A 22,105-nucleotide genomic window follows, 5' to 3' on the forward strand; every position below is an offset into this window, starting at 1 on the left:
TCTTACCACTTATTTCCAATTCTGCCCAGTGTGATTTTTTTCCATTGGCTGCTTCCTCTGAGGACATAATTGTGTACATCCTCCGTGGATCAGGTGGATCGTACTTTTCTTTGGGCATTCCTGTCAAAAATAATGAAACATAAAAACTTGTTATGAAGAGAAAACTCTTAAAGAGAAGCACCTCCTCTTAAACTGGATCATCTTAATATGCCAACCTTTGAGCTAGGCAATGGGCAATATAATTTCCAATAAAGCAAAATATCAATATGCCTCACTCATACATCATTCATTATCATCACCACCACCACCACCATGAACAACTGTATTCTACTAGCCACTGACAAATACTCATCTATAAGTCTAAAAATTTATTCCCAAAAATTGACCCTAAAATCCCAGCTCGACTTATTTATGGGTCAGTATGGTAATGTGATAGCAGCTCTTTCAGATTTCCCCATGGAGAGAGAGTTTCTTTTTCTCTTGAGCCAAGTAGATAGAGTCCTGGGTTATTCAAACAGAATCCCTCTCCCACCTGTGCTGGCCACCGCTGTCTGGGGAGTGAAGGCTGAAAGTGAAGTTGAAATGCTGAAACAAAAAGCCTTAGAGTCTCTCTTCCTCTGCGCACACATACACACACTGAAGGAACCGCCAAGTTTTACCCTCAATTTATCCATATGTCATTGCAAAATCCATAATTTTGGCCCCAAAACCTGCCCTCAACTTGTACATGAGGTCAACATATAATCCAGTATATACAGTAATTTTTGTTCATCCTAACGAACAGTGGATTTCATTTTTGTTTTATACAACTAAATGTAAAAATGTACTGATATGGACAGATGTACTATTATACTCAGTTCTCTATATCCATAAATTCTTTATCCATGGATTCAACCATCCATGGTTTGAAAATATTCCAAAAAGATATTTCAGAGGATGGCAATAGCAACCCCTCTGAACAAATCTTGCCATGTGATAGGTTTACCTTAGTGTCACTCTAAATTAGAAATGACTTGCAGGTACATAACAACAGACACCAATAAGAGAAAAGACTCTGGTGTAACATCTGTGGAATTGGTGGAGTTCAGGATTCAAGAAGGGGTAAAGGCATTCTAGGTACACTCTACTCTGGGTGTCGTGTTGGTGGCAAGACTGGCCACTAACAAAAGTCTGTGTTGACCCTTCTTTCAACTCAGGCCTTCCCTAGAATCTTCCCTTCCCCTGCACTGGGAAATATCAATAAGTGAACTGAATGGGCAAGACAGGGGGGGGACATAGGAGCCCTGGTGGCGCAGTAATTAAATGTCGGTACTGGTGCCACAAGTTGTGAGTTCAATCCCATGATTCAGCCTTCCATCCTTTCACAGGTTGGCAAAATGAGTACCCAACTTGTTGGGGGCAAATGGCTTACAGATTGTAAACCACTTCATAAGTGGGATAGACATGTAAATCCCATGATTCAGCCTTCCATCCTTTCACAGGTTGGCAAAATGAGTACCCAACTTGTTGGGGGCAAATGGCTTACAGATTGTAAACCACTTCATAAGTGGGATAGACATGTAAATGCTAATCAGAGTTAATGCTGTTTAATTATACAAAAAAGAAAGAACAGGAATTTCTGAAGGATAAAAAGATAGATATATTGATACAAACCCCAAAAAGGAGGATTGGGTCTCCCAAATTTAAATGGTATTATAACGCAAATCAATTAAGATATATCATAGATGGAATTATAGAGAAAGGGAAACTAGATTGGTTGGATATGGAAACAACAGAAACAGAAAACAATGGGAAATATATTTTTCAAGAACTTTACTATGAAAGAAATAGAAAACCCCCTTTTAAAGAATATATTAGAGATTTGGAAAAAAATATAAATAAAAATTAATGCCTGCTATCTCACCATTAACACCAGTTATAATGTTAAAATTTTTTCCAATAAATTTAAAGGAAGAACTAGGGAAAGAGCTAAGGAATCAAGAAATATATAGGATAAATGAATGGATGAAGACGATGAAGGAGAAAGGAAAGATAAAGGAGAAATTGCAAAGATTAAAATTAACCTGGCTGAATTGTATTCAATGGTAACAATGGACAAAAAATTGGGATAGGAAAATTATAGAGTTTAGCGAATACGTGAAATTTGAACAATTGATTAGGCAAAGAGATAGTATGGGAGTGAAAGGTGTCACATGTGAAATATATAAATTATTATTAAAATATAACGAGAAAGAAGAATATCTTAGGACAATATGGGAGGAGGATTTAGCACAAACAATAAATGTTCATGAACGGGGGAAAATTTGGAATCAATGTCATTTTAAAAAATTATTCAAACAGATAAAGGAAAATTATTACAAAATAATCTTGTAATGGTATTTAACACCAGTAAGGTTAAACCATATAAATAAGAATTATTAAAGGCTATGTTGGAAGGGGTGCCAGAAATTGGTACTTATATTCATATGTGGTCAGGTTGCAGATCTGTAAAGAAATGTTGGCAAATAGTATTTAAAGAGATAAAAGAAATAATAGAAATTGATTTAGAATTTTGTCCAAAGATAGCATTACTTTCTATATATGATAAGATGAATTGCACCCAGGCTATAAAGGATCTAATTACAAATCTATTAACAGCGGCGAGATTTAATTATAGCAAAAAAGTGGAAAGAACAGGAAGATCTACAAATAAACGATTGGTAAAAAGAGATATGGCAAATGGCAATTAATGATAAGTTAAAATTGCGGAATTAAGGTAAAAAAGGAATAATGAAGAGAAATGACTTTGAAGCAATACGAAAAATATTTGTACAAAAGGCTTTAGTAAAAGAAGGTGTTTTACCCCCGCAGGAAGAGTTACAATTTTGGAGAGTATAGTAATAAAAAGATACTAGGCTGTGGTGATGGGGAGCACTTGGGGAAGGGGGAAAATGAAAAAAGAGAAAAGAAGGGGGGAAATGAAACAGTAATATAATTAATAGTATTATTCCTTTTTGTACTTATTAAAAGTATATAGTGAAAAGAAGAAGAAAGAAGAATGAAGACATTAATTACAATTTTATGTGTGTTTTTTAAAAAAATTACTGGTCTAATAAAAATTAAATGGTTTGATATGAATAAATTTAGATAAGGTAGTAAAGAATGGATAACTAATGTGATATACAGTGGGCCTTTGCTATACGCGGGAGATCTGTTCCGGACCCCCCCCCCGCGTATACCAAAATACATGTATGCTCGTCCCATTGTCCCCAATGGCGGCGCGCGCACGCATACCACCATTGGGGACAAAAGTCCCTCTCCTCCCCTCCCTTCCCCCTCAACTCTTTCTTTCCCTCCCTCCCTCCCTCCTTACCTTTTCTTCGCGGCTGCTGCCACAGCCTGGGCCTCCTTATCAGCACGGCTGGAGTAAAGGCCGGGTGGGGGTTTTGGAGGCCAAGAAGCCTCCAGCCTGCCACCTGGCCCTTCCGCGGCCGTGGCGGAGGAGCAGCGCCAGAGGCCTCCTCTCCACCGCCACCTCTGCACAGGGGCCGGGTGACAGGCTGGAGGCCAAGAAGCCTCCAACCCCCCCACCCGGCCCTTCCGTGGTGGCTGTGGCGGCGAGGAGGCTGAGGAGGTCTCTGGTGCTGCTGCGCCGCTGCCTCAGCCTTCTCGCCACCACAGCCAGGGGAAAGGCCAGGTGCTGCTCCTGGAGGCCAAGAGGCCTCCAGGAGAAATACCCGGCCTTTCCCCCAGCGGTGGCGAGGAGGCGGAGGAGTAGTGACCGAGGCCTCCTCAGCCTCATCGCTACCTCCGATACCTCCATGCAGGGGCCGAGTGGGGCTCTTGGAGGCCTAGAAGCCTCCAGCCTGCCCCTCGGCCCTTGCACAGAGGCCGCAAGGAGGAGGCCTTTGGCGCTGCTCCTGGGCTTCCTCCTCGCCGCCTCTGTGAAAGGGCTGAGGGACGGGCTGGAGGCTTCTCGGCCTCCATTAGCCCATAACCTGGCCCTTGAGTGGAGGTGCCGGCTGCGGACAGGAGGCAGAGGAGGCCTCTGGCGCTGCTCCTCCGGCTCTTCGCTGCCGCCTCTGCACAAGGGCCGAGTGGGGCTATTTGAGGCCAAGAGGCCTCCAGCCCGCCACTTAGCCTTTGCGCAGAGGCAGCGGGGGAGCAGCGCCAGAGGCCTCCTTGCCGCCTCGGCCTGCAGGCCTCCGCTGCCGCCACCGCAGAAGGGCCGGGTGGTGGCCCGGAGGCTTCTCGGCCTCCAATATCCCCACCCGGCCCTTCTGCTGTGGCGGCGGTGGAGGCATGCAGGCCGACGCGGAGATAAGGCCCCCGGCGCTGCTCCTGGGCCTCCTCCCCGCCGCCTCCGCGCAAGGGCCGAGTGGGGCTAATGGAGGCCAAGAAGCCAGAGGCCTCCTCCTCACCGCCTCCATACAAGGGCCGAGGGGCGGGCTGGAGGCTTCTAGGCCTCCAAGAGCCCCACTCAGCCCCTGCATGGAGGTGCCAGCGGCAGCGGCGACAAGGCCTCGGAGGCCTCGGGCACTACTCCTCTGTCTCCTCACCACCACCACCGCCACCGCCGGGGGAAAGACCAGGTACTGCTCCTGGAGGCCTCTTGGCCTCCAGGAGCAGCACCTGGCCTTTCCCCTGGCCGTGGTGGTGAGAAGGCTGAGGCAGCGGCGCAGCAGCACCAGAGGCCTCCTCGCCACCACAGCCACCGCAGAAGGGCCGGGTGGGGGCGTTGGAGGCCTCTTGGCCTCCAGCCTGTCACCCGGCCCCTGTGCAGAGGTGGCTGCAGAGAGGAGGCCGAGGAGGCCTCTGGCACTGCTCCTCCGCCATGGCCGCAGAAGGGCCAGGTGGCAGGCTGGAGGTTTCTTGGCCTTCAAAACCCCCACCCGGCCTTTACTCCAGTCATGCTGATAAGGAGGCCCAGGCAGCGGCCGCTGCGAAGAAAAGGTAAGGAGGGAGGGAGGGAAGGAGGGAAAGAAAGAAAGAAAGAAAGAAAGAAAGAAAGAGTTGGGGGGGAAGGGAGGGGAGGAACTTTTGTGCCTAATGGCGGCGCACGTGCACATGCGCCACCATTGGGGACAATTTCCTGGATTTGCCATGCGTGTATACTCAAATCCGCGCATGGCAAATCCATGTATAAGGAGGGCCCACTGTACCATATATGTGTGGAATATTAGCTAAAAGTTTTATTCTATTATTGTTTGTAGGTTATAATACTAATAAAGATATATAAATAAACAAATAAAAAGAAATGTAAATGCTATTGCTATGTTTGCATTTGGCCTGCAGCACTATTTCTGGAAAACACATGCTGGATAATATCTTGTTTTTATTGTGGGTTTTTTGGGCGACATGGCCATGTTGTAGAAGACTTTCTTCTTGACGTTTCGCCAACATCTGTGGCTGGCATCTTCAGAGAATGCTTGCCAGGAAAATGTGTGTGTGTGTGTGTGTATACATACATAAACATACATACACACACACACACACACACACACACACACACACACACACTGTGTGTGAGCCTGGGAATGCAGGAGGGATTTCCATGTGTATTGTTCTGTGCTGATGGCAGGCCTCAGGCTGGGAGGCTAATGCAAAAGAGGATTAGTGTCTGCTAATTGGTGATCATTATTTGCTGGGAAAGCCCCTGACTCTGAGTGGTTTCTCATTTGCATTTACTGAGTCCTTATTTTGCTGTTCCTCAGGACTGCTAGCCAAATTTTGTTCACTTTAAGGGTTTCTTCTTTCTGGTTGAAATTATCCAGATGTTTGTGGATTTCAATGGCTTCCCTGTGCATCCTGACATGGTAGTGGTTGGCATGGTCCAGAATTTCAGTATTTTCAAACAGTATTTTATGCCCAGGATGGTTTATGGCATGTTCTGCTACTGCTGATTTTTCTGCATGGCCCAGTCTGCAGTGTCTCTCATGTTCCTTGATTCTTGTTTGCACACTGCGTTTGGTGGTCCCTATGTAGACTTGTCCGCAGCTGAATGGTATGTGGGAAACTCCTGCGGTTGTCAGAGGGTTTCTCTGGTCCTTGGCTGAGCGAAGCATTTCCTGGATTTTCTTCGTCAGTTTCTAAACCATTTGCAGGTTGTGCTTCCTCACCACTTTGCCTATTCTGTCTGTGACTCCTTTGATGTAATATCTTGCTTTATTAACCTGGTGGAAAATGAAGGTCCAGCAGGCAGTTTCCCTCCCTTCCCAGGTGTGCCACCAAACATCACTGCTTATCTGACAAGACACACCATAAGGCTCTTCTCAACGCCTATGGAGTGGCAACTGATGCAGCAAAAAACTCGTTCTATGCTGCCCGCATTGCATCAGCAGAGTCTCATCCAGCAGAGCTGTTCAGCCATGGAAACCCAGTGGGTTACCGTGAACTAGTCAAACACTATCAATCTAAGAAGACAATAGAAAATATCCTCTGAATAAAATTTTACCAAGAAAACCATAAGCTACCTGTAGGTACATAACAATAAAATACAGAATGAGTATCCCTTATCTGGAATTCCAAAATCCAAAATACTCCAAAATCCAGAATTATCTATATGGGGGTCTGAGGAAGGATGCATTCTGATGGTTCAGTGCACACAAACTTTGTTTCATGCACAAATTTATTAAAACATTATGTACAGTGCACCCGCGTCATATGTGGCCGCACTATACACGGCTTTCAGCGTATGCTGAAAGCCACGCGGGAGCGCACAGGATGCAAGGGGCGGCATGTCCCATTGATAGTAATGGGTTGCGGGCCCATGGCGCGTGCGCACCGCCACGCCATTGCACCATGCATGAACCCCATTACTTTCAATGGGGCTCAAGCATACTTTTTTTACGCAGGGGTCCAGAACGGATCCCCCGTGTAAAAAAAGGGTGCACTGTATAAAATTACCTTCAAGCTAAGCATATAAGGTGTATTATTGTTGTTACCCATCCTCGAGTCGATCTTGACCCATGGCAACCCTGTAAATGAGACATCTCCAAAACTCCCTATGCTCCACTGGTCTGCTTAGGTCCTGCAAATTCATACCCAAGATGTCCTTAATAGAGTCCATCCATCTAGCATGCGGTCTTCCTCTCTTTCTGCTGTCTTCCAGCTTTCCTATCATTATTGTTTTTTTCCAGTGAGCCATGCCTCCTCATGATGTGGCAAAGTACAACAGCCTCAGTCTAGTGATTTTGGTTTCAGAGAGATTTCTGGTTTGATCTGCTCTAGGACCCATATGTTTGATTTCTTGGCTCTCCATGGTAACCTCAGCACTCTTCTCCAGCATCACATCTCAAATGAATTAATTTTCTTCCAATCCGCTTTCTTAACTTTCCAGCTCTCACATCCATACATGGTAACAGGGAATACAATGGCTTGTATGATTCTAACTTTTGTGCTCAAGTTGTATGTCTACATTTTAGGATATCTTCTAGTAATCTCATAGCTGTCCTTCCCATTCTTAGTCTTTTTATGATTTCTTGACTGCAGTCCCCACTCTGATCTATGTTTAATCCCAGGTATAAAAATTCTTTTACTATTTTTATTTTCTCATTGTCAAGATAGAATCTGTGTAAATTTTCTGTGGTCATTATTTTTGTTTTCTTTATGTTCAACAGTAAGCCTACCTTTGCACTTTCCTCTTTCTCAATCCATATCCAGCCCTTGATCTTCCTTAATAGTTGTTCCAAGTCTGTGATGCTTTCAGCTAGTACAGTTGGCCCTTTTCCCTTACACAGGGGATCCGTTCCGGAACACTCCCCCTGCGTAAAGGAAAAACCGTGTAAACTCAAGCCCCATTAAAAACAATGGGGCTCGTTCTCACAGTGCGCACCTGGCACGCTTACCTGCTTACCTTAGATTGTTGATATTCCTTTGTCCTATTTTCACTCCTCCTTCTTCTGTGTCCAATCCTGCTTTTCATATAATATGTTCTGCATACATGTTGAACAGATAGGATGGGAGGATGCAGCCTTGTCTGACCCCTTTGTCAATTGGGAACCATTCTGTTTCTCTGTGTTCTGTCCTGACAATGGCCTCCTATCCTGAGTAAAGGTTCCTCATTGGGACTATCAGATGTGTTGGCACTCCCGTGTCTTTCATGATCTATGCAGTCAGAGGCCTTGCTATAGTATAGTCTATAAAGAACATGCTGATCTTCCTTTGGAATTCTTTGGTGCACTATATTAGCCACCATATGTACGCAATGTGGTCCCAAGTGCCTCTTCCTTTCCTGAATCCTGCTTGCACCTCTGGGATTTCTCTCTCTATTTATGGTTGCGGTTTATGTTGCAGAATTTTGAGAATGATTTTGCTTGCATGAGAGATTAGAGCTATGTTCCTATAGTTGCTGCACTCTTTTGTATCTTCTTTTTCTGTGTATGGGGATGTATATTGATCGTTTCCAATCTGTTGGTCATCGTTTTGTTTTCCATATGTGCTGACCTATGTTGGTTAGCACTGGTGTTGATTCTGTTAGTATGGAATATAGCAATTCGATTGAAATATCATCTGTCCCTGGTGATTTATTTTTTCCCATTTCTCTAATTGCAGTTTCCACCTGTTTTTAGAATTTGGGGCTCATCTTCGATTCATATCTCCTTCATTTTGTTATCTCTTTTATATAGCTCTTCTGTGTACTGCGTTCCAGCATCTTTTTATTCCTTCCTGATCTGGAATTCTTGTTTTTATTGTCATTGAGTCCTTGGTCTGAATTTCTCTTTGATTTCTCAGATTTTTGGAATAGGTCTCTTGTTCTTCTCTTTTTGTTGTCATCTATTTCTCTGTATTGATCATTGTAGTATTTGTCTTTATCTATTTGCAGCATTCATTGAACTGTAGCATTTATGATTCTGAGTTTGTTCCTGTCTCCCTTTTGTTTTGCTTTTCTTCTTTCTTTCACGGCTTGTAGCATTTTATCTGACATCCATGATTTCTTCTCTTTCTTTTTGACTACTGTAAATGTCTGGCTGCATTCTTCTTTTATTATGTCCCTGGCTTCTGACCATAGTTCTTCTGGTTCCCAGTCTACTGTGCTTAGTAGTTCAAATCTGTTCTTTATATTGACCAATTCTGTTGAAATATTGTTTAGATCAAATTTTGGTATGACAACTGGTTTTGTCCTTGTCTTAAGTTTTACTCTTATTTTTGTATAATTTCTGTATAAGGTGTATACGGAATATAAATGAATTTCATGTTTAGGCATGGATTCCATCTCCAGGATCTCATTAGGTATATGCAAATATTCCAAAATCCCCCCAAAAAACAAACACTTTGGGTCCCAAGTATTTTGGATAAGGGAGACTCAACATGTATAAAAACATAGGATTAAGGACTATTGTTTATACAGAGGTACAACCACATGATATTTGAGTCTACAATGACTCTCAATTTAATTCCTGTGTTTACATAACCCACACAGGCCTTCACATTCCTTCAATTCCAAACTATATACATGTGTTGATACTACTACTACTACTAATCATAATAATAGATACTAAATGATGAGTGCTAAAACATAATAGTTTTGCATTCTTATTCTTATCTTTAATTAACATTTTCATTATCACTGTATTTAATTAACATTTTCATCAAGGTGGGAATCTCTTGGATCTACCATAAACAGGAATCTGATCACACAGTCCTAACAAAACTATCAAAACTTGTAGGTGGGTTAAGAACACAATTCTTTGCAGAATTCATGATAAATGTATAGCATATATTATCTGGAAGTCATTGCCACCAATTTTATGTATCACAAAAATAGGTCCAAGCAGTTCTTGTGTAACAATATATCCTTTTTCAGGCGGGATACAAACCGCCGCTTTGCGGTGCTTCCCCGCCGCCGCCGTTTGCTCCGCGCAGGAGCTGCAGCAGCCAAACGCGCGACTCCCGCGCGGAGCAAAAAAGAAGCTCCAAAATGGAGCTTCTTTCGGAGTCGCGTTTGCAACGTAGCGAGGCGCCAGGGGCGCACTCACTACGTCACAAAGGACGCGACGCGTACGGACGCTCAGCGTCCGATACGTCAAGATGGCTGCGCCCGTATGAACAGGGCGCCGCCATCTTGTACGTATTCAATACGTATTAGGGTTGGGGGGGTGGAAGCACCGCCCCTTCCTAACCCTAGTACGTATTGATGACGTACTATTTGGCGGTTTGTATCCCACCCCAGAAATTAATATAAAAACTAATAGTTACAATAAATGAACAAAAGTAAATTGATTCACTGACAGCTTCTTGCAATAAATGTTTTCTTTACAGTCAGTCCTTTGTATCCTTGATTTCTGCATCCACAGATTCAATCACCCATGGCTTGATTTTTTAAAAAAAAAAATACAAAAACAAATCTTCATTTTGCCATGTTATATAAGGGACACAATGGGGTTGTTCATACTGGCATAATAAAGCGACTTCAACCAACTTGAAGCCCACCTTTTCAGACTACGTACAATGCCAAGTCGGGTGGAAAATGACATGAAGCAACACCCAGGGCCTAAAAACCAGAGCACAAAAGAAGCTTTGATATTCTGCTTTAAAGCAGAAAATGCACATCATCACACCAGAATATAAACAGCAGAGCACAAGTGCAGGAATGCGGGAAAGTCCAGACGACACATGGAACCAGTCTGGAACATGCGACCAGAGCCGTTGCTCACCATACAGTTTTTTCATTTCAGCCATACAGGCATACAAGTGGCCAGCTGCACCATCAACCCATTGCACCATCAAGCTGTCACACATCCCATGATGGAAACGTATGACACACACGGGAGGTTGCAATGGATGCAATTAAACCATAAACAAATCAGGCAGGGGCGTATGGAGTGAAGACAGGTAAGGTGGGCATGTATGGGGGGGCCTCCATGATTGTGCTTTGCCAATGTGTCGCTGAGAGCACTGATGCACTGTATGGGCAGTGTATCACTTATGCGACACTGTAACATGAGGCCGGTCACATGGGACTATGACAACTGGGTGGGAAAAGGGGGGTAATCGCAAGTCTCAGATGGTGTGTTCGTGCAATGGTGTGCATGCATAGGAGCCAAAGAACAAAACCACCAAGAGGTGTGCAGCTTTATGTGGAGCAGACTGTCCATGGATGTTCAGCCCACCTTGGGAGCAGGCTCTGTGGACAGAGGGGTTTCCAATCAGTTTGGGGAAAAACGGAATCAGCCTGGTTTTCCTGTCCATCTGCTCTGCCCCCATTTTACTACACCATTGTATTTAATTAGACTTGAGCATCCATATTTTGGTATCAATGGGTATCCTGGAACCAAACCCCAGAGGATACCAAGGGCCCACTGTACTATCAAAACTGGTTTAGATTTTTAGAAATAATTCTACAGGAAACCGGTAATGAAAACATTTTGCCATAATTCACATAATATGGTGTTTTGGTGCTATTGTTGTTTTGGTAGAAATGCAAAACTAAGCTTCTGTACACCAACACTTATTTATATATTGTAAAGGTTGGTTTTGCTCAGTTTTCCATGGGGGGGGGGGGAAGAGACCTTTTATATATATAAAGAGTTCTTGATGTTCATTGCCAGATTGGGAATATACAACAGTTCATCTACAATAACTTCAGAGCAGAAAGCAACAAGAAAATGGAATGGGTAAAAATGTGTGAAATGTTTGTCAGTTAATTTCTATAGTTTACAGTTCAGTACTTTATTTTATTTTTTAACTGTAAATATACAATGGAAGAAAAGGAGAATTACTGAATTTTTTATGAGAAAAACATAACCCAGTGTAGTTTAATATATGCATTGCCAATTTAAGATTTGAATTTAGGGTTTGAATATTTTTAGTTCAGAATGCATCAAAAACCTGCCTCTAACCCCCCTAAGGCATTTCCTTGATATGAAAACACTATTTCTCAGTTATATAGGCCCCTTCCGTTTGGCTTCTGCTAAACTAGATTACCTTTTGCAAACCCCATCCTGGACTCAAAAAGGACAAAACACACTTTCTTCCAATTTTCACATTTATGGAACTATTAAAATGAAATAAATTCCACAAGGTTTAGAAACCTATAATAGTTGGCCCTCCATATCCATGTATTCCTTATCAACAGATTCAACCATCCATGGCTGAAAAATATTTTAAAAATATATAAATTCCAAAAAATAAACCTCGATTTTGCCATTTTATATAAAGATGCCATTTTACTACGCCATTGTACTTAACAGACTTGAGCATCCATGAATTTTGGTATCTAGGGGAGGTCCTGGAACCAAACTCTAGGGCCCATTGAATTACATGCATCACCCAAATAGCCTCAATTATTAGAGAGGCATAAAAACAACCAACAGCCAAGAAACAGGACATGAAATATCCTTTTTGACTAAGGCCAGGGCCCAGAAAGTCAGCATGTACATGCCATGGAATATAGACGGCAAAGATATCATTACCCTTTTACATGTTTGGATTGTCTTTTATTAGACAATGAAAAGGTTTCCATAGCAACTAGGAACATGTGTTCAAGCTTGTAGAATGCAAGCTGTATTCACTACTATATTTTATTGAATTTTATCTGCTTTTCATTATTAAATATAACACAGATCTATATTCTAAAAATCACTTGGATAGTCAAAAGTTCCATGCAAATGAGTGGGCTGGTGAAGGAAGGTTGGACCTATATTTTGTGGGCGTGCGTGCGTGCGTGCATGCATGTATGCATGCTGTGTGAGCCTGGGGAGGTTGGATCTCTTCATCCTTTCTGATTATTATTTTTGTCATACCAGTTTACAGAAGAACAGTTTGGAAATGTAGTGGGCTGGCAAAGAGGAAGAGAGGATCTTTCCATTACTCTTCCAGCAATCCACTTGGCAAAAGAAGGCCTTTTTTCTTTTCTTACTAACAGGCTGATAGTCTGCATTTCCATTGTGGCTACAGAGACTCCTCATCACCATCATTAATGAGTATGTGGCATTTACAGTCATAATTTGCCCTCTAGACCAGGGGTTCTCAACCTGTGGTACACACATCCCCGGGGGTTGCAAGAGGGAATTTCAGGGGGTGCAACAGTGGGTTGTGTCCTTGAGAGATAAATCACAAGACATCATTCATTTTTTTGTGAATAAATTAGAACTTAATTGTTCAATTTAGATTTGTGTTTTATGCACTGACGTAAAAGCTTATTTTTTAAAGTTCAATTTGTTCACCTGCAGTATTGTATGTCATTCAAACTTGTGGTACAAAAATAGAAATTAGACCTCTTCATCTTCAAATGTGTTAATACTTTTGCAGGAGGTACAAACATTAATCAAACATTTCCTAGGTACATGTGGGACATAGATGGGTTGGGAAACTGCTCTAGATCAACTGTCATTTTTGTAGATTTCAATTACACATTTAACCAACAACAAAATGCATGCAGAACTTTGCACTGTAGATATAATTTAAAATGATAGCAGAAAGATCATGCCAAATCCTTATAAAAAGAAATAGATTGAGGAGGGGGATTTGAAATTCAGCATGTGGAAAGGGAGAGTTAAAACCCTCCACTGGCCATGTTCCTGGTTTGGCACTACTTTCAATACCCTCTAAGTATAAGAAGACCTTTTACTTGAATGGGTAGGGAGGGGGCAATTAGTACGGATTTCTTTCTTCCTGTTGCAGCTAGGAGATAATATGGGAGACAAAAGAGGGGGTTTGGAGGGGGGGTTACCCCCGCCCCCCATAATCATCTCCCTTGTCCCCTGAATGTCACAAAGGCCATCTTCCATCCAGAGAAGTGATTAATTAGGTACAACCCACAGCACAAAACTGGGCATGGTGTGTATTAGACAGATATTGTTACCTTAAGCCACAGAAATGAAAGAGTGCTATGTAAGACTACGCAGCACCTTCTATGTATCTGATATATGATCTCTCAACCAGAAAGCTGATGTTCAGTGAGAGGAAAGGAGACAGTAAAGGACAGAATGGAAGTAACTGTCATGGGAGGCTTCACAGATATAACAGCAGATATGCATTATCCAGCTATGCTTGTTATTAGGGAGCACTTCACTGGTACAACCATTAGTGCTTGATAAGGGATGCAGCTTCTCACAGGGCAGGAGGGAAGAAAGAAGACTCATATGCTTATCTGTGGCTGCAAGATGATCACACTGTGTGGGACAGGAATGTTCTTTCTTAAGAAGCAAAGTGCACAGTTTGTGCAAAACTGTACACCTAGTTTGGATGCATGTTATCTAGATCAGGGCATAAATGTGAAGGTGTACAGTATAAATGCAGTGCAAAGTAAAATGAAGTACTGGTGTTACTGGGTTCGATTCTTCAAAAGTTAACAAGGGGAAAAGGAGGCAATTTATTATTTTTACAATAATGCCTCTTAAAAAGCAGCAGCAGCAATTAACATATAGGCCCGTTACACACAGGCACCCTAGGATGGACTCAGTCCGTGCTAGGGTTAGAAAGGGGCGTCTCTTCCGGACACCCCTAACCCTACCACGGACTGAGTCTGTAACAAATGGTGGCAGCCATTCCACACGGCCGCTGCCATCTTGACGTAGCGGACGCTCTGCGTCCGCACGTCGCACCCCGGAAGTGATGCTGCGAGTGCATGACTAGCGCCTCGCGGCGTCTCTTCTGGGACCCAGGAAGGAGCGCGATTTTCGCACTCCTTCTCTGCAGCATCCAGGAACCGCGCCATTTGGCAGTCTGTAACGGGCCATAGTCTATTTTAACAATATGGTCTGACAGGCTGTAATCCAATGCTTCAATGAATTTTAAGCTTATGTAGCCTAAGAATTTAACCACAGTAATTTGATGTTTAGCAAAATCTTACTACACAGTAATTTTGTTTCAGATTTTACCCATCATTTTGGATGTTTATTGTTAGAATATTCCACTGAATTTACAGATTAAGCAATGTGATTTGAGAAGTATATTGTGCCAACTATGAATAATGAGATTTCTTTATGCAAAACTCAACTCTGCCTTATCGCAATAAACCACAATAGCTTTAACAGAAATCAAGTCTGTGCACCTCTTTATTTGACCCCATACATTTCATAGGATTTTCCTAGGCAAGGAATACTTTGAAGTGGTTTCGCCAGTTCCCTCCTTTGAAATATAGCATGTGGTATTTGTTGATGGTCTCCCATCCAAATACTAACCAAAGCACACCGCACTTAAGATTCCAAGATCTGATGGGATCTGGTGCATTTAGGGGTCTTGCTTACAAGCAACATAATGTTATTAGTTTAAATGACAGAACTTCTGCATGAATTTTCCTTTGGAGTGGATAATAGTAATGATTTTTGTGTGTATAACAATACTCAGTTTTATAATTTCTTCTGCCTTAGGAGCCAAGGAAAATCAAAGACAAAGTTGGACATTTCAGACATCACATTTGGCTTTTTAAGGCCCCACTAGATACTAAAATAGAAGCAACAGCTATTAAACCAACGTGTTGGCATATGGCAGAAGACAACTATAAAAATTCCCCTCAGACCAAGATCAGATGAGATGGTTTTAGAACCCTTTCATATGCAGACTTCATGAAATGCAGACTTAGCCCCATCATATTTTTTACAAAAAAATCCAGGTGAAGAAATGGATTTCATTTGGAGGCATGATTATAGAAGTGGCATTAGCAGTCACTGCCTAACTATGTCATACTTTTTCAATATATATACCAGCCACATATAAATATATCACACTGGAGTAAGAGGAGTTTACCAGAAAAGATAAGTCAACACACCGTCTTGAGGAGCTCCCTGGGAAATACAAGCAGATATACCCCAGATCTCATGTTCCAGACACATGAACAAAAGTACCAAGAACAGAAGAAATATTTAATAGATTTTAAGATATCTGTTTTAAAAATCACATGAAACTCTGCCATATACAGTACTGTTTTGTAACAGAGGTAAAGACACTTGCATGCCACTTGCTCAGGATTTTGCTCTGAACCAAGAAACTTTATGCCTTCTTTCTAATACTCAGAGGGTCCATTTTGATTGAGAATGCAGACTGCAACTCCAGAAATCTGGTAACAGCCCCAGAAGAAGGCCAATTGGTGACAAAGCTGAAACACATTGTGCTTTTTAAGAAATTAAAAAAAAAATGGATGATCACACAGCATGTGGGACTTTGTCTCCTTTTATTCTTCTACTATGAACATGTGCTTTCCAGTTTCTTGTACTGTTCCATGAAATTTTATGACACAATCAAGTGGTAGTCTTCAACATGTCATTAGAAACTGTTGTTTCTCTAACAGTGAATTTACCACAAGACTGAGCATGTTACTACATATGTTCATTTTATAATTTTAAAATAATTAATACTATGTCAGCAAAAATCACACTTCAGCACCAGAAAAGATATATGCTTGTTGCAAAACAACAAAAAACAATAACAGGCTAATGCAAAAGAAAATTCATTCAGAATAGCTCAACAAACCTCTTGCTATCACCAACCCTGAAAAACAGATATCAAAATGACAAGTTCTTGGCTTTATTTCACGAACGAAGATTCAGGAAGGCCTCATCTGTGCTTTCTACAAGCGCGTTGATGACGTTGGATGTATTCTTTGAGCTTGTGCAATGGATTTTTCTGGTGGAGCGCAGCATGCACAGAACTGGCCTCACCCTTTAAACCAGAGGTTTGACTGCTGAGGCCTTGACAAGCATGGACGGTGGCAGCGAGGTCCTTGGGTCGTAGATTTGATTAGAGTTTCCTTCTCTTAGATGGTTGACCTTACAGGGTTAGACGAGCACCATCTGCCTGGGTTTGGGATTAGAGTTTTCCTTCTCCTAGGATGGTTGCCATAAGGCTAGAGAGCCCATCCTGCCCTTTGGCACTCTTGGTCAGACCCTTCGGTTGTGATCTGTCTGGCATGGGAGGCCCTACCGGTGGCTATTATACCACCACCAGCATAGCTCACAACTTCATTAGGGTACGCAAACCTCTCCCTCACACTGTCAGAGCATAGCTGGAGGGGAATAGGAGAGCGGAAGATGACAGTTAAGGAGCAGGGACGTAGCTAGGATTTTAGGAAGGGGGGGTCCAGACTAAGTGCCACCATTATAATGGGGCTTGGGTGCCGCGGCGCAGCAGCACACACCATTCATTTTTCTAATGGAAGGGGGGGTCCGGACCCCAAGAACCCCCCCTTGGCTACATCCCTGTAAGGAGGGAGGAGCCTCTTCCTTCAGGCTAGCCCTGGTGGAGCTGGGTCTGCCTGATCACTCCCTCTCAGGCCGCAAGATGACAAGTAGAGACACTTAAAATCCAATACAATCCATATATGTGTTTATAGCCATTGTAAAGTATCTCCATTATCTGCTTATTTCTATTAATTTAAAGCACTAGCACTTCATTTCATGTGTGACACTAACACTGGAAATCCTGTAAATTCAAATACTTAGTCTATAACTAATATTCTTAAGGATATTTTACATAATTACTTTTTAACTTGTATTTCAAGTGAATATGAAATAAAAGTGATCTATGCAAATTCATCTGTTTTGTAAATCTGCAAACCTAGCTTTAGGGAAGCTTCTATAGATTTTAACTGCAGCACTTCACACTGCTATGGATTTTTCACCCCCTGCCATCAGCTCCCAGTCAAATCCACATTGGAAGCCACATTTGGCTGACCACTAGGAGAGCTGCAAAATAGATTAAGAAAAAGAAGAAAAAATACAGTTACACTAACACTCCAAATTTTGGATAAAAGGAGTTGAAATGAATAAGTTTTTTAAAAATCTGGAAGACTTCAAGACCTTATCTGCATTGTTTTAATTTAACAGGACAAACTCCAAAATACCAATTTTTACTGCTTCCCAAAGAAACAGACACTGAAGTCCCTGAAAGTCAAGGTCACTGCCTCCCACATTTTCAAAACATGAGGGTTCAAAAGGTATGTTATGCTAGCTCCAGAAGTGAAATGCATTTTTTTAACAAGTCTATTGGAATGGCTAAAATGCAAAGTTCTTCAATACACTGTCTCTTTCAGTTCTCAAAATCAGCCACAGTACACTTTAATGTTAGGAACCTTTTAACTCATTTACTTAATCCACACTGTGAATCCATCTGCAAGGTCATTGCATTAGTCTACATAAAACTTTGCCATAGCACAAATGTTCGTCTTAGCAGTGGATGGAAAAAGAACAAAGCAGATCAAAAGATCTTGCAGAAAGGAAAAGAAAGAAGGGCAATGGGATAAGAAAACAGAGAAGTCCAAGACCGTCCAAAACTCTTTGGGGAAGGAGATAAAATAATATTTGAGACTGTGACAAAAGAAATGAGAGGATCGCTTTAGCGTCTGATATTTTCAGTTTGACAGTTTTACAGGTCACCAAAGACAAACATGATCAACAAGAAAAGGACAGAAACTGAATTGGGCAGAAGGTGGCAGAATGTTTTCAACACTCAAGACACATATGTTAGGAACTGAAGCCAAAAGCATATATAGCACAGCCTGCAAAATAAAAAGAATAGAGTAGTGAGTAGTAGAAATGACCTTTATAGGCAAATTAGTATTTATCATCTCTCTTACACCTGCAGTATATTTTAGAATGCAACTGCATTGCCTCTGCCTCTTACTGGCTTAATAGAATCATATATCATTCTGCGCATAACACCAATTAGCTCTCCTTCAATCATTCACTTAATTCCATTATACTTAAAAATGAAGAAATTGGACTCATAGCCTAAAGGAAGCCTCACCATTGCTCTACACTGTAGTCCTTATTACTATCCTATCCCTAATATAATGAACCTAATCTTTGTAAAAATAGCATTTTCTTCCTTTCAGGGTTTATCACTGTCACCCTTGGGATTGCTCACAACCCCAAAGGCTCTTTCATCCTAAACTGTTTTTAGCTGATGAGCTTCCATCACACAACAAAAGGTATTATTTACTGGGGAATAAACATGTTACTCGGCATTCACGATGCCTACATATATCATTTTCTTGTCAAAACATTTTATTACATAACCAGAAATGTTCACACTACCAGGCAGGACATTATGGGAAACTGGGACTGTAAAGCTTTATGCTTTGGGGCAAAACTGCACAAACAGCATGTTCATATTCTCTAAACACAGATATTCATCGAAAATACACAGGGAATAAGTCCTACATCTCCGTTTTCTATGGACACAAACATTTTTAATCAGCAAAGAAAATACTGTGGCAAGCTATAACCAATAAATATTGCTCTACACAGTCTAAACATTTCAAAAATCCTCTTGGGTAAATTTCTACATAAGTAATACAAATTGTACTTAGAGACATAAACTGCACACCATGTTGTGCAATCTGAAATGTCAATAACCAGAATAGTGTACCAATTTCGATGTAATGGTACACTGCTGTACAAGTACACATTATGGACAAGGGTCAGCCCACCATCATAATAACAGCATCAGCTGTACTTCCTTCCAGTCACAATTACTCTACAGCTTTTGTTACAATTAATTATTTTTAAAAATAAATTTTAAAAATTGTGGTATTAGTATGTCAGTCAGGTATTATAAGCAGACTGTGGGGTGAAATAGACCAGCGGAAAGGACGGCTTCAAGCTGCCCCTTCCAAAGCCGGATTGGGGCTGCGGCAACAGCACATTATGGCCCCAATCTGGTTTGAAGCTTCCCAAAAAGGGAGAGGCAAATAGCTGGCTTTGTGAATACCATGCCGCTGGAGCATCATGAAGCCGCCCTCATATAAACAGCTGGGAGGGTTCCAGGCTGCTTGGGATTGTGAGGCGTGTAAATGGAGGGCGGCACAAAGAGGCGGTCTGTTTCACCCCTGTGTTAACATACAAAAAACTATGAATATCAGAACTGGTTAGTTTAATAGTCAAGTAAAAATTGTTTACTTTCAATCATGATTAAGATAGCAGGCAACCAGATGTAATTTGGTTTTTGTTCTCTACATATTTGTAGCTGTCAGTTAAGTTTACAGTGCTTCACAACATAATACTGTATTCTGTCTACACACAAGAAATGGAACTTTTATTTTCAAAAGCCATATTATCATGCAAGGTATCAACCTTAAGGCTCTTTAGCTCTATTGCATACATTTTATGACAGCAAAATAAAGGTTGGCCATACGATTTACTACTCATCTTGGGTTCACAACACAATACAGAAATTCTGTCTGAGTGAGCAGCTGACTACCTGGCACACTGGCCTGCAAAATTCTACCTCCTTCAAACTGGGAACAATACTGATCTATCAACTACCACAGTACTGCACAATATTCTTCCAGCTTCGGGCAATTCAGGAAAGTAAAAGAGCTCTGCTGCATGCTCCCTCACACACTTAAATTCAGACTGGCAGTTCATATTCATGAGGGGATACTGCTGGACTAACCACTATTCAGGCCTTTAAATCAAAGTCTACAAGGAAGACACATCAGCAATTTTAGTAGTGTACGACTATAGTAGGGAAAGCACTCTGAAGCCCTCAAAAGTCCCCTACTAATTTCAGCAGATCCTGATCGCTACTTCCACACTTCCTTAACACCAGTGTGCAGTCTGCACAAATCAAGAATGTATACAAAGCATCTCAAATTTTAGTTTCATATTGCCATGACTCATCCTGCCTGGAACAAATTTGTAGCTATCCCTCTTCTCTTTTTTGAATATCTATTATACTGCAGGTTCAACAATTCAGAATCTTCTCTATTCTGCCATGGTTAGGTGTTGATTTGATATCACCACAACTTTACACTTGGCAATTTACACCTGGCCATTAATTCCTGCCATGCACCTTAATAGGCCCCTCAAGAGAAAAGTTCACATAGGCCTGTTACAGACAGCCAAAATAAAGCTGCTTCGAGTCACAGTGGAGGTATGGTGTTTCAATGATGCATACGTCCTAAGAGTCCAGAAGCCACACCAAAGCCACGCTCCAGTTCTTAGGGCTGGAGTATGGCTTTGGTGCGACTTCTGGACTCTTAGGACGCATGCATCATTGAAACACCATACCTCCACTGTGACTCGAAGCAGCTTTATTTGGGCTGTCTGTAACAGGCCATAATAACTTACATTTGATCAACCTGCACTTCTTATAGCCCAAGAACACAGGGAAAAACACTTCCTAGAAAGAGAGTGGATATCTAACCTTTATTTCAGGGTCTGATTTTGTTATTACATCTAATTCACATGCAATACAAATCATTTGTTTTGCACACTCATTTCAGGAAATAAGAATTACTTAGAAACTCTGATAAGCACAATGTGCCCAGTAATCTCTAAAAATGACATGTTCCTACAAAACTAACATGATAGTTCTAGGAGAGTTTATGTTCAAACTGGTCAAAACCTTTTCATACCACCTTCTTTTTCTTTAGAGACCACACTACTGATCGGATTTTTAGCTACCCTTCCCATGGCCAGAAGCAATTTCCAGGGGAAAAGACCTTGAGTTATCAAGGCTAAATTTAACAAATGCATATTTAAGCCACAGATCTAGAAGCATAATAATTGCTTAATTGTCCGTTTAGATTATGTGTGCATTAGCACACAAGTCTAATGTGCATATTGGCTTGTCAGCTTTAAGGCAGCTACATGTGATAACAGGATGACTTCAAAATAAATGAGCTTACATGTGAAATAGCCTAAGTAGAATGCTATGATGATAATGATTGTTAATAATATTTGTCTAGCACCACACCTCAGTTTGAAGTAGGTAACTGGTTTGCATAAAACCAGAGATTAGAATACTGCTACAAGTGAGGGTTTACTGAGAAGTTATTAAATGTTTACATTAATATAGCAAACTGTATTTCAAATGCTTCACTGTTAACTCATTTCATACCATGTATACACACAATACTCTAAACTAGGCACCAGATCATGTTTTATTTTGGAAGCTAAGTAGGATCAACCCTGGTTAGTGCTGGGATGAAAGAACTCCAGGTACTGTAAACTATGTTTCAGAGGAAGAAAGTAGCAAAATCACCTCAGAGTACTCCTTGCCTAAGAAAACCCAATGAAATTAATGGGGTTGTCATAAATCGACAGGTTAACAAGGATACACATGAACACAATTGTGCATATGTTTTTAAACTTCTTGCCTTTTCCCTAGACCAGTGATGGCGAACCTATGGCACGCGTGCCAGAGGTGGCACTCAGAACTCTTTCTGTGGGCACATGTGCTG

General features: G+C 41.6%; 1 protein-coding gene across 2 annotated transcripts in view; it reads right to left on the reverse strand.

The window, feature by feature from the left end:
* CNOT6 (CCR4-NOT transcription complex subunit 6) overlaps positions 1-22,105 on the reverse strand; it is a 61,012-nt gene that overhangs the window by 32,188 nt on the left and 6,719 nt on the right. The window contains exon 2 of one of the 2 annotated variants that reach the window (XM_089529194.1): positions 7-120. In XM_089529194.1, coding sequence (XP_089385320.1) covers positions 7-118 — 112 coding nt within the window. In that variant the 5' untranslated portion in view covers positions 119-120. Of the gene's footprint in view, positions 1-6; positions 121-3,352; positions 3,373-22,105 lie in introns of those variants that run through there. The other variant, XM_089529203.1, reaches the window with a different exon arrangement.

This window comes from Sceloporus occidentalis, unplaced genomic scaffold (genome assembly GCF_023333645.1).
Source record: "Sceloporus occidentalis isolate IW3139 unplaced genomic scaffold, rSceOcc1.0.p SCAF_1, whole genome shotgun sequence".
Lineage (NCBI taxonomy): Eukaryota > Metazoa > Chordata > Lepidosauria > Squamata > Phrynosomatidae > Sceloporus > Sceloporus occidentalis.